Genomic DNA, 12827 nt, shown 5'->3' with positions numbered 1-12827 from the left:
ATATATATATATATATATATATATATATATATATATATATATATATATATATATATATATATATATACACACACACACACTGATATATAAACTTTATATATATATATATATATCTATATATATATTTACTTTCCGAGACTTTTAATTTGACAGCTAGTAAAGGAAGTACTCCTTTATAGTTTACTTCCTGTTCTGTACTCATGTGGAAAGTCCACGCGGGTGGTTTTTGGTCTGTTTTCACCCTGTTGTATCTTGCTTGATGAGCGATATTCTATTAGGGAACTATTGTAATAATCAGGTAATTAGATTAAACAGTACTTTTATAACTCTTCGGCAAAATGGTCCGAGCAAGAAGGTACGTAATGTTTACTTACTTTTAAATGTTTTCTTTTCTGCACGTTAAGTCAATGATATAACTTCGATCTCTCGGGGCGTTAAACATATAAAAACACGATTTAAGACCGTCTAATATGTATACATAGACAAATTGTATAGTCGCACATGGATAATGATACAGGAATGCAGGAGTATTTCAAATTCTGACACTTGCACATTATGTCAGCACAAACGTCTATAGCAATTCAGATCTGTATAATTTAACCATTACATTGTACTAATTTAGTTAATACTTTATCCATTTCAAAGGGCAGTAAAGAAGCCTAGAACAAAAAAGCAACAAGAATACGACAGTGATGATCCTGAAGCGTATAAAAATGAAGCCATTCCTGATAAGGTACATTTTTGGATTAAACTTTGCTTGCATTATTAATGTGCGCCTTATAATTGTAACTTTGTCGTATTTTCCCTTTCAGAAATCTTCATCTTATGTGGAAGATAAAGTAGATGAATTCCACAATGAAAAAATATCAGTGAGTTTTATATATTACATGTTATTTTGTAATTGTATTTGCCAAATTATATATATTTAACCATTAACTTTGATCTGTAGAAACTCTTAGCTCGAGGAGTTCCAGAAATCAGTGATGAAGAGGATGAAGATAAAGCGGTAAGCAAGGGAATAGTTAGTTAATCATGTATAATAAGACTTTTTTATTACTAACTTGAGTCTCATGCTTGCTTTTGATGATGTTTTCTAGGTGGAGGTCATGCCCTTGACACTTTCTGAGTCAGATGAAGATGATGATGAAGAAAAAGAAGAGGAAGATGATGATGAGGAAGATGGGACAGACATGGAGAGCGATCTAGAAGGAAAGAAAGATGATGGTAATGTGCTTTAAAATGAAATATCCTCAATATAACTGAGTTTTGAATACATCACAGTGATATTAAATACATATTTATGACAGTATTTTAGAAAATAGTTTTTTATTTCATTTATTCAAATATTTGAGTCTCTGACACTTTTATTCTTACAGATCTCCCGAATGACTTGGCTTGGGGAAACAAAAAGAAGATTTTCTATGATACTGATTATGCCACAAAAAGTAAGACATTTTATATATTAGCTAATATATATTGCTGAAATATTATAGATGCATATATATAGAATTATCAACACATTCTAGCATGTTTACATTATATTTTGCAGAGGGCAAATCTCTTGAAGAAATTGAGGCAGAAGACAAAGAAGAGGAAGACGAGGCCACAAAAATTCAAAAGAGATTAGCAGCTAAACTGAGCGAAGAAGATTATGATTTAAATCTGCTTGAGGTACTATATTTTATTTATTTAATAAAGGCACTGGTAGAGGCCATATGTTTCCATCATTCTGCTTAGTATTTGTAATTTTCCTGTGGTTTATTAGGAGTTTGTTGTGGACGCTGAAGTGGAGAAGGAGGTGAAGAAAGAGGAAAGGATTGTGAAAGATTTAAAGACCTTGTCACAAAAGGAAAAACTCAAACTTCTGAAGAAAGAATCACCAGAGTTGTTGGAACTTATTCAGGATTTTAAAGCGAAGGTAGAGGCTTGCACCAATGACATTTGTTACCAAGGTCTTTCTCTTAATTCTGTTAATGCTATGCTAAATTAGAGTATTTACTGTATATTCAGCTTACAGAATTGAGGGATGAAGTTCAGCCACTTGTGAAGATGGTCAAGAATGGACAGATTCCTCCTGGAAAGGCAAGTTAAATCTGCTAAATTTTATCTAAATTGTTGATTTATAAAAATATATAATTAGGTTTTTTTATGTAATTGGACTTTACGGTTTTAAAAAGATAATAACCAAGTTATTTTTGTTTCCATTTCATTTACCAGGGTGCCAATTACATCATTACAAAACAACAACTTTATCTCAAGTAAGCCTTATTTACTTTTTAAAAACGATTAATTTTATTTACAAAAATTGTATCATTGCAGATCAAACGTCTTTGGTCAGTAGAACTTTATGATTGTAAATTCTATATTTATTTAGCAATAATGCATGAAATGAGTACTGAATAAATGAATAACTCTTTAATCTGTAAAAAAAAAATAAGGCAGCACAGCTGTTTTCAATATTCAAAATATTATTAAATATTAATTGATGAGTAAATCTTATTTTTTTAGAATGACTGCTGAAGAATATGACAGAGCAGTGTTTCTCAGCCACGTTCCTGGATGACAACCAGCACTGCATGTGTTGTCAATGTCACCTTAGTCTCTTACACCCATTACAGGTCTTTCAGTTTGTGATAATCAACTGATGATTTATATCAGGTGTGTTTGGTTAAGAAGACATGGAACATTTGCAGAGCTGGTGGTCCTTCAGGAACGTGGTTGAGACAGTGCAAATAAGCATAGAGTAAGAGTGCTGAAACTTCAGGTTTGCTATCATAGAATTAAATTACATTTTATAATAATTTAAATTTAAATTATAATAAGACACAGTATTTTTGTATTTTTAATCAAATAAATGCAGCTTGGCTGATTCTAGAAAATTGTACAGACTGAAAACATTTGAACTTTAGTGCGGTTCTCTTTTTCACTATGAATATTCTTTTCTTTCCAGCTACTGCACAAACATTAGTTTCTATTTGGTTTTGAAAGCTAAGCGAATTCCTGCACATAACCATCCTGTGATTGAAAGATTGCTGACCTACAGAAATGTAAGTGCAATCAAATACACACTTCTATTTAGCAAAGTAAATAAATAAAAAATCTGTAAATTTGTAAGCTCTCAAAACCTAAAAATCTCTTATTATCTTTACAGCTGATAAATGAACTAGGAGCAGTAGATGCTAGACTGGCTCCTCAACTGCGTCAGCTTCTCTCTGGAGAAAAGCCAGACAGACCGCCAAAGAGATTACCAGGCAGCAAACATACCAAAGTAATTACTTTTTCCAATTGAATTAGCCAGTTATAGGATGGGCTCCTTTTATGTTAAATCTGACGTTTTTATTTATTTATTTATTTTTTAGTTAACAGAAAAGGCTGGGTTGGAAGAAGCCGAAGAGTCAGAATCGGATGAGGAAGCAAATTTGCGCTTCTATAACGCCATGGCGGAGAAACAGAAACTCAAGAGGAAGAAGAGTGAGATGCAGAACGACGACAAGTGAGTATTTATAGTGTTACATAATGGCTATTTGTCAATATGGGTGCTTAAGCGATCTTGCATCCGTGTGTTCTCGTGGAACATCATTATTAACCACCAAAGTTCTTTTCCAGTACTTAAGACAAGGGGTTCCCAAACTTTTCACCCCGTGACCCCCTAAATAACAATGCCAGAGACTCGCGACTCTTAATATCCTATGAGGTGGTTTTAAATATATAAACCTTGCACATAACAGTGCACACATACCAATAGGCCCAAGTTTATTCATCATTTCATTTTGAAGAACGTCACTCGGAGACCATCCTCCATGTTCAGTTGTGACCTATATTTAATTTTTTTTATATGTTTGTGAGTGCCATAGAGGTGTCGAAGTTCATCCTGGTGCCATAAAATGAATGTGCTGTCTAAGTGAAGTTTCACAAACTAATTTCAAAAGGAGCATGTGATATGATTGACTGCAGCCATCTACAATCATTAGTTTGCCAATCAGATTAATCCAAACTCACTATAAGTAGCCTAGCTAGAACTACACCCTTACCTTGTTTTCCGAAGAAACCCCCCCATCCACCCCTTCTCCTCCTTTACCACAGGGAGCTCTTGAGAACCACCTGATACCTATTAACTATTTTTTTTTCTACTGTAGGTTATGGATAAAATATGGTAATTCTAATAGTTTAATAAAGTGAATTTGATTTTTGAAAATCGCCAAGCAGTACGCCCCTTCCGACTACGTTTTTCTGAGGTCTCCATGAGAACAAGCTAGTTTGTTCTTGGTATCTTGAGAAGCTCCCAATGTGAATGTCTACTACAGCAGAACATCTCTAGTGTTACATATCTGGGTTTGTGCACATGCAATATGTTCTGATGACAAAATTCACATCACACACGCACTATACATGTAAAAAAGTCTATTTAATAGTGTATACTTTTAGCTAAACGCTTGCTTCAGAAATGTGACTGTCACCGATTCATTTTCAGATTGGAGGAGAATGAAGAAATGGAGGGAGATGCTAAAAGAAGAATCACATATGAGGTGAGGTGTTGTTGTGGTCTAAATTATCCATGCAACTTGCAGACAAATTATATTTCGGTTTTAGCAACAAATGACCTGGAAGTCACACTCATTTTCCACATATGAAATATTATATCCAGAGCCATCATTTGTTGTTGTTGTTTTTTTTTACCAACAGATGTCCAAGAATAAAGGACTCACACCCAAGAGGAAGAAGATTGACCGGAATCCAAGAGTCAAGCACAGAGAGAAATTTAGACGTGCTCAGATTCGCCGCAAGGGTCAGGTAAGTGTCTTAGGATTCATCACTTTCATTTTTAAAATGTAAGGCAGTGGCGTTTAAAACAGGCACTAATTGATGCTTTTTTTGGGGTTGTTTGTCAGGTTCGTGAGGTGCGGCGTGAGGAAGCGAGATACAGTGGAGAATGGTCTGGTATTCGTGCTGGAGTTAAGAGAAGTGTCAAACTCAAGTGATCAATCTACATATGATCCTCATAAAAGATAGAATGTGCTATTAAAATGGACTTTTCTAGTGTTTCTGCAAAAATATTATACTTATTTTTTTCAAACATCAACATACACTGTAAAAAATGCTGGTTCCCAACACAAATCAATTAAGTTAACTCAATTGTTTTTACAAATTTAAGTGGATTGAACATAAAACAATTAAATTGTCCCAAATAAACCGTAAAAAATACTCTTTTTACACATTTTACGCAAGACGTTTTAACGATCAGTTATTTTTGTGTATGCAAATGACACTTTGTACAATGAGATAAAATGAGTTCTGATAACATCGACATGCTAAAATGTTGCCATATTAAAAATGTTTTGAACTTCAAAGTCATTGAAGCATTTAATGTTTATTGCAGAAATATATAATTTATACATACTTGCTTCATAATATATACTGTAAAAAGTGATTAGTTACCTAAAGCGAGTAAACCAAGTGCCTTAAAAGCAACAAGTTGACTTATAGAAAATAATGCAAGTAAATCCATTGTAACTTGGAACTTTTAAGTTTTTATATGTTAATTGTACTCACTTTTTAAAATATAAATAAGAGTAAACTAATCACTTTTTTTCAATATTTCTTTATTATATTAGTTTTTTCCAGCTTAAGGCAAAATGACATACAGTAAAATAAATCTGCTCCTCCAGACTCCAGTGTGTCTTCTGAATTCAATGCAGGCTATAATTGCAGATTTTATCGACTTAGTGAGTCACCAAATATGTAATATTGTAATAATTACAAACAGACGTGCTAAAATAGTCTGACACTGTATAAAGGATTAGTTCATTTTAAAAAAATGTGAGTAGCATAATTATAAAAATCAAGTCAACTTAACTGGTTCAAGTTACAATGGGTTTACTTAAAGTCAACTTGTTGCTTTTAAGGCAATCGGTGTAAACACTTTACGTAACTAATCACTTTTTACAGTGTAGTTCCCATCATCAGTCTAAAGTTTTATTATCAAAGACAAATGTAATATTAGGCTTAAGATTATAGTTACAAAGGCATACATTTATAATATAATAATTTTGAACGCTATGCTTGAAGGACAAATTAAGACTTGTACGCTGATCTATTTTAACAGAGGAAATTAATCTGAAGTATTAGATCTTAAATAATTAAGTTCAAACTTCCTTATTTGCAGAAGCCAGCTTTCCAGAATCAACTTTATTTTTTAAATTTGAAGCATGATTGTTAGAATACAACAAAAAAACTTGATGCTAGATCTGCCGCATAGAGCAACTTGAGTCTACATGCAATGCAATCGCAGCAAGGTTTTTCATATTTGTTGAGAAATAAACTGACTGTGAGCAGCGGTCAGGTTAGTGACGATCTTGTCCTCAATCTCGGCCTCTTTCTGCACTTCCTCGTCTGTGAGGAGCAGCTCGTATTGAGTGTCTTTGGTGACCACGACTACATAACCGCGACGTGTGTCAAGAACATTCGCAACCACAGCCTGGTGGTTGTAGGTTTCTAATGCACGCCGTGCTTTCTCCAGAAGGATGGAGGGGTTCGTTTCCAACTTGAAAGAGATGACAAACGCCTGAGGAGCCCAGTCCTTCACTAGTGGAGACAGCATCTTGGGAACCATCTTCATACTTATCTAAAGGACACAAAAACAGCCCGAGCATTGACTTGTTGGAGTCTGAATACACTATAGTATTATTTAAGAAAAATTTAAATACTGTTATTTTATTTTTAGTTACTTTTAATACATTCATAACGATTAAAAAACATTTTGGTAACACTTTGAATGAGAGTTTATTAGTTATAAATGCCTTTTCTTATGTAACAGTGTATTAATTGTTCAAACGTATTTAATATTGATTTGTAAATTAGGGTGTTTGTGGAGTCTTAAAAAGTCTTGAATCTGCTAAAACATTGACTTGTAGGTCTTAAATCTTTTTAAACAGGACTTAATTTTCCATTGCCCATTGTTAAACTACCCAGTCCGACCAAATCCTGTACACCAGGGATGTCAAACTCAATTCCTGGAGGGCCGCAGCCCTGCACAGTTTAGTTCCAACCCTGCTCCAACACACTTGACTGTAGGTTTCAAACAAGCCTGAAGGACTCAATTAGTTTAATTAGGTGTGTTTAATTAGTGTTGGAACTAAACTGCAGGGCTGTGGCCCTCCAGGAATTGAGTTTGACATCCCTGCTGTACACAGTCACCTAACACCACATCTCAATAAAACTTTTACAAATCTCTATTTACAACTCTATTTAACAATATGATTCAATAACATTTGTAAGTTCTCCATGTATTTGTAGACCATAAGGGGTAAAGAATGGTCTTAATGGAGGTATGAAATTCATAATCGTCCTAAAAAATCTTAAATTTGACTTGGTGAAACCGGCAGAAACCCTGGTAAATGTTCGACTACGTTATTAAATACTTAAGTTTATACACTGAATGAATATGAAAATTACCTAAAATAATAAAAATGCTGTACATATTTATTGTTCATGTATCATGCTTGGCAACTAATTGAGAAAAAGTTATTTGCCTGTAATTGACTATAATAACCCTGTCCACAACTGTTATAAAAAGGAATTATATTAATTAATACACTACCAGTCAAAAGTTTGGGGTCAGTTTTTTTTTTCTGTTCATTAAGGCGGCATTTATTAAATGTAAAAAAATTGTTAAATATTTATTAAAAAAAAAACAAAAAACTGCTTTTTTGTATGTAGTTGAATGAAATTTTTAATCCAGTCATTATTGCTTTTATTACTATTACCATTAATAATAATAATAATAATTATTATTATTATTTGAGTGATTTCTGAAGGATCATGTGGTTCTGAAGACTGGAGTAATGAAGCTATAAATTTATCTTTAAAATCACTGGAATAAATGATTAAATTAAATTATAAACTACTTTTGACCAGTTATTTTATAATGCAATAACATTTCACAATTTTACCATTTGTAATACTAACAGTACTTTTGATTAAATAAATGCAGCCTTGTTGAGGAGGAGAAGCTTATTTTAAAACATTTAAAAATCCTACTGACCCCAAACTTTTGATGGTAATGTATATTATAAAATATATTTTAAAAAGATCTATTATCAAACAGTGCTTTTTCTATATTAGTATACAAAGTACGAAGATATAATAAAGATTTTGTAAATTAAAAATTAATTGACTTGTGTTTTTCCTTTTATTTCCATTTATATGTGATGAACATAAGTGAAAATAGCTTAATTAGATCTAGATCCTGTGATCTCATAGACTAAATAACATTGTATTTATTATACTACACCTGAAGTGGCCCATTCGAGGACTGAATTTTGTGTTCTGGCATTTCAGACGCTGGGATGTAGAAATCAGAAACGGCAGCAGCCAAATAAAACATAGCCTTGGACCCTAGAAAAAAAAGCCACAAATTAATATAACAAGTAATCCCACTACTAATTTATTTGCTTTAAAATCATTTTAAAGTGTCTTTGTTCACCAATGGAGCTTAAAGCTTGGGCTGCAGCTTTGAGAAGATGGAGGTACTCAGACAATGTGTTGAACTCCACTGGAAGTAGTAATCCAGACACTTTCACCGCCTGATAGCGCTTTAAAACCTTGGCAATGTTTGGAAGTGCTTCCTTATTAACCAGTACATGACCAGTGTCCCCTTTATCAGTCTCTAACTGTAGGCTGTCCAGTATATTGACCCCTGTGTATAAGCGAGTGTATGGATAGAGAGAACGATGCCTGTGCAGGAAAATCACTGCATAGCCCGAGTCCAGAAAATACTCAGCAGAAGATGACCCTCGCCGACCACTGCTGAAGTTGTCCAGGAATCGGACCGTTCGGGATTCCAGAGGTACTTTTGTTCCTCCAGAGGTAATGAGGACTACTCTGCGGCCAGCCGACCCATGATGTTCGGCAAAGTCTGCCATGAGTTTCTTAACCTCCTCCACGTGAGAGGGGACTGCAAACTCTTCAGACAGTCCTCTGTCTTCTGCACTTGAGGCTGAGGGGTTGGAGTGGGCCATGGCAAACCTGAATGAAAACATTTTAGTTATTAAAATGGTATTAATGTGCATATGACTATGAATGAGAGTTTTGGGTTACAAATTATTTTACAATTAGTAACATTCTTTAACTTTCTGGAACATGGGTGTCCAAAGTTTTTCTTATAATAGACCAAAAACAACCTTGATTGAGGGTTGTGGGCCGAATGTATCTACACCAAACCAAATTACATTAAATTTGCCATGGGAAATTTGTAAATTTTTTTGCTAATATTTAAAAATAACTAAAAAATGTAAAAAGCTAGAAAAACCTAAACATCTGTCAAGTGGCAGAATTTACATTTTAAAAGTCTGATTCCTTTACAATATATAATTAAGCAGTTGGCTTTTTTGTTGCTCAGGAATAAAACAAACAAACAAACAAACACAAACAAAAAAGTTTAGTTAAATTTGAAATCCAAATCTCTGTCAAAGGTATTCACCAAAATTACCTTCCCATCCCTTCTCTCTCTTTTCAGAAGGGACAGAGGACCAAATCAAAAGTCACCATGTGCCAACTTTGGCCCACGGGCGCTCCTTTGGGCATCTCTGTTCTAGAAGGTTAGGACTAGGGTTCAGTTTAAGGTTACTGCATGCAATTATAAATAATTTAGGTTGCAAATTAATTACAACTTAATTACTATCACAGTTAATAATTTATTATGATCAGTTAAACATACTAAAAATTTAAAAAACTACATTTGTAGATTTCTAGAGGGTGGGCCATTTATATGGATACACCCCAACAAACCTTATTGGGAATTTCAAAAGAAAAACAATGATGTGCTTGGTTTTTTAACGTAACTTTATACTTTAATGAGTTATTTACAAGCCCCCTCGCATATACTAATGTGCCACAAACAGGACGTTAATTTTACCAACCATTCCCATTTTATTAAGGTGTATCCATGTAAATGGCCCACCCTGTAGGTGTCTTTTTAGAATATCTATCTTCTGTTAGGATATCTTCAAGGCTAAGAAGTGGTTCAGCCTTGTTTGAAGACATCCTAACAGGAGAAGTTTTTTAAAGCATATTTCATGAAACAGAATAAAATACTTAATTGATACATTTGAGAAAAAAAAAACTGATCAAAATTAGAGAACACTTTTAGACTCCTCCTAGTATGGTCATTAATTTGGTACCTATAGTATCTGACAAACTTTATTTAAATGGCAGCTGAACTTTCCAGTTTTCACTGAAACTTTCTATCGTGCCCGAAACCCTCTGACAGCAGGTTGTACAGAAAAAGGGATGAGCCTTTCAGCCATAGCAAGAGAAGCCTCTTAAAACTGCTTCGATTACACCCATTCCAAAAAGGATCAACAATGCCTGGAACAGTTTCAATAACTACGATCCCATGTCAAACTTGTATGTTTTTACACAAAATTCTTGAGTGAATTTTGGCATATTAATTACAAACTCACTGTACACTTAACATTTATTTGAGCCATTTCAATCTGGCCTCTGCAAGTTTCATTGCATAGAAATGATTTGCCTCTAGCTGTGGATCCTGGCTGCTTGTCATTTTTTATCCTTCTTGACCTTGGTGCATTTTCAACATGATGGATGACTCTTTTTACATCTCAAATATAATCTGTGTTTGGCATTGCTTAGACTGCACTAAACTGGTTCAAATCACACATCTTAAACCACATGCAGTTGGTCACCTGGTGTGGATACAAGTCCAAAATTGGCTCAGCTTATGGTTCAATCTTAAGTCCATTACAACTCCATGCACATTTCACCTTTTGGTCACCTTTTAGGTTTCTTGGCCTGTGGAGACGATTTTCAAATCCACATTGATTCAAAACCTGGAGACCTTTCAGCTGTACTTTCTTGTAATAGTGTACAGTATCTCTGAAAGTTGCTCTTCAGTGTTTTGGCTTTCAGCAGTGACATTTGCATTACATTTAACTGAATTAAACTGAACTTTAACTGTGACGACTGAACGGAAAAAGTTTTAATTCACTAGAACTTCATGTTAAGCTGCTTTGACACAATCTACATCGTAAAAAGCACTATAGAAATAAAGATTAATTGAACTGAAAAAAAAAATAATTCAACCCATGCTGTCCTTTATGGTGGCTGAAAAACTGGTTAACACATTTACTTTCTCCCACATTAAATACTTCAATAGTCTGCTTGCCGGCATTTCAAAAAACACCATAAATAAATTGTGTCCAAAATTCAGCTGATAGAATTCTGAAAGAGACCAAAATTAAAGAACACATCACTCCAGTTTCCGTTCCTCTGATTCTGCCATTTTAACTGTTTAACTCCTTTTGCTTTTTGCTCCAAAACTCTTAAACTCAATCACCTATTATAAGGCATGTAAAATCTTTTCAATTTGAAAACATTTCAATGTGAAATGTTTTCGATTTTTTTTTATTTACAACGTTTCAGAACGTTTCTGGTACAAAGTTCCCTTTAGTAAAGAAAGATTAATGTATTTCACTATTTCTACTCATTTTTGACTGCTGTAACAAGAAAGTTTACCTTGAACATTTCTCTGTGCTGTAATTATTGCTGTTCTCCAAATTTGGATCATTGTGTTTAACGAAAGATAAAGGGTTTTTTGTTGAAGTGCCTTGGTTATTTTGTAAAACACTTTCAATTTTAGCCACAACTAGAATTCATTCATTTTGCAATAAATAAATAAATGAAATAAATAAATAACCAAGTGCTTATAAATTCACCAATTTTAAACTGCACATGATGTGTAACACGAGTAAAATGATTACGGGTATATAACCTTTGAATAAAATATACCAAAGCCGATTCCAGACCCAAAATAATATCTTACATAATTATTACTAAGTAGCATTTTAACTAATAATAAATAAACGAGTGTCAAATGAATATATGACCCAGCACTTGCACTAATTTCAACTTAAATGTTAGAAATAGTATCATCACTGTCATCTTTCACCAGTATAATGCATCAGTAGGAAAAATCTGTACTATACAAAACCTGTGGCTTTCTAAAAGCAATATAACATTGTCGATGTCATTGTATATGCTACTCTTATAATCGCGCTAATACAGAACAATTAACATAACAAGCGTAGTAAAGGTTTACCTGTTTGCTCACTCACAAATAACCTGCGGACTAAAATATTTCCTTTGCGAATGACCCTTATAAACTTGAACTGAGTGTGTGACAGATCGGCAGGAGCAGTTCCTACAACTTATTATGATTGAAAGTGCGCATGCGCAGCTTTCGCTGTTGTGATTGGCTCCTTCACAGGGCTGCTGCGTAGATTCCAAAATAAAGGTTTCAGATTTCCATTATTGTCTGCTTTTATAGTGTACAAGGAGCACAGGCGGATGAGGGACAAAAGTAAGTGCACAAGACAGCAGTGGTAAAAGAGACAGACTTTACTGAATTATTTGTTTAATGTTTTTATTTATTTATTATAGACAATAGACAGTGTTACCCATTCAACCTGTAATAAATGCCTATGCAAGGCATGGGTTTAACATGTGGTCCACCTCCAGGATCACAGGGGGCAGTATTGTTTAAGCAATCAGGGTTAAGAAGTAGCTGTAAATCATTTTGCATACATTTATGGCTGGTGCAATAAAAACTTGAATGTGATATTTATCCATTCTAAAAAAAATTAAATAGAAAAAAGTTCCAGGGTTTATAACTTTGTGTTGTAAAGGTGGTAATTATTATATATATTTTAGAAATATTATATACAACATTGAATATAATATAATATAATATAATATAATATAATATAATATAATATAATATAATATAATATAATATAATATAAGAGGTTTAT

The 12827-nt window shown here is 33.5% G+C and overlaps 2 protein-coding genes across 2 annotated transcripts; one reads left to right on the top strand and one right to left on the bottom strand.

Annotated features, from left to right (window-relative positions):
• Positions 1-194: 194 nt before the first annotated feature.
• Positions 195-5348, top strand: utp3 (UTP3 small subunit processome component). The gene is made up of 16 exons (NM_001004595.2): positions 195-355; positions 646-733; positions 813-869; positions 950-1006; positions 1098-1224; positions 1377-1445; positions 1550-1671; positions 1766-1918; positions 2011-2082; positions 2218-2258; positions 2951-3047; positions 3152-3268; positions 3360-3493; positions 4472-4526; positions 4684-4791; positions 4890-5348. The coding sequence occupies exons 1-16, from the start codon at positions 339-341 to the stop codon at positions 4977-4979; spliced, it is 1404 nt and encodes a 467-aa protein (NP_001004595.2). The 5' UTR covers positions 195-338; the 3' UTR covers positions 4980-5348.
• Positions 5349-6166: 818 nt separating this feature from the next.
• On the bottom strand, positions 6167-12243 carry ppcs (phosphopantothenoylcysteine synthetase). The gene is made up of 4 exons (NM_001045240.1): positions 12116-12243; positions 8483-9024; positions 8291-8394; positions 6167-6622 (listed from the first exon to the last, which is right to left on the bottom strand). The coding sequence occupies exons 2-4, from the start codon at positions 9015-9017 to the stop codon at positions 6299-6301; spliced, it is 963 nt and encodes a 320-aa protein (NP_001038705.1). The 5' UTR covers positions 9018-9024; positions 12116-12243; the 3' UTR covers positions 6167-6298.
• Between the last annotated feature and the right edge of the window lie 584 nt (positions 12244-12827).

This window comes from Danio rerio, chromosome 11 (assembly GCF_052040795.2).
Source record: "Danio rerio strain M-AB ecotype USA chromosome 11, GRCz13ab, whole genome shotgun sequence".
Classification (NCBI taxonomy): domain Eukaryota; kingdom Metazoa; phylum Chordata; class Actinopteri; order Cypriniformes; family Danionidae; genus Danio; species Danio rerio.
Note: the sequence above shows the minus strand (reverse complement) of the source record. Positions and strands in the feature narration are given on the sequence as shown.

What these genes read in the sequence shown, in the direction of transcription:
- utp3 (NM_001004595.2), top strand. An exon ending in GATTGCTGACCTACAGAAAT is followed by an intron (nt 3,048 to 3,151) that starts GTAAGTGCAATC and finishes TTATCTTTACAG; the next exon opens with CTGATAAATGAACTAGGAGC. An exon ending in AAAGAAGAATCACATATGAG is followed by an intron (nt 4,527 to 4,683) that starts GTGAGGTGTTGT and finishes TTTTACCAACAG; the next exon opens with ATGTCCAAGAATAAAGGACT.
- ppcs (NM_001045240.1), bottom strand. Translation starts at nt 9,017, where the DNA reads ATGGCCCACTCCAACCCCTCAGCCTCAAGTGCAGAAGACAGAGGACTG. An exon ending in CCAAGCTTTAAGCTCCATTG is followed by an intron (nt 8,395 to 8,482) that starts GTGAACAAAGAC and finishes TTTTTTTTCTAG; the next exon opens with GGTCCAAGGCTATGTTTTAT. An exon ending in CCTCGAATGGGCCACTTCAG is followed by an intron (nt 6,623 to 8,290) that starts GTGTAGTATAAT and finishes TGTGTCCTTTAG; the next exon opens with ATAAGTATGAAGATGGTTCC.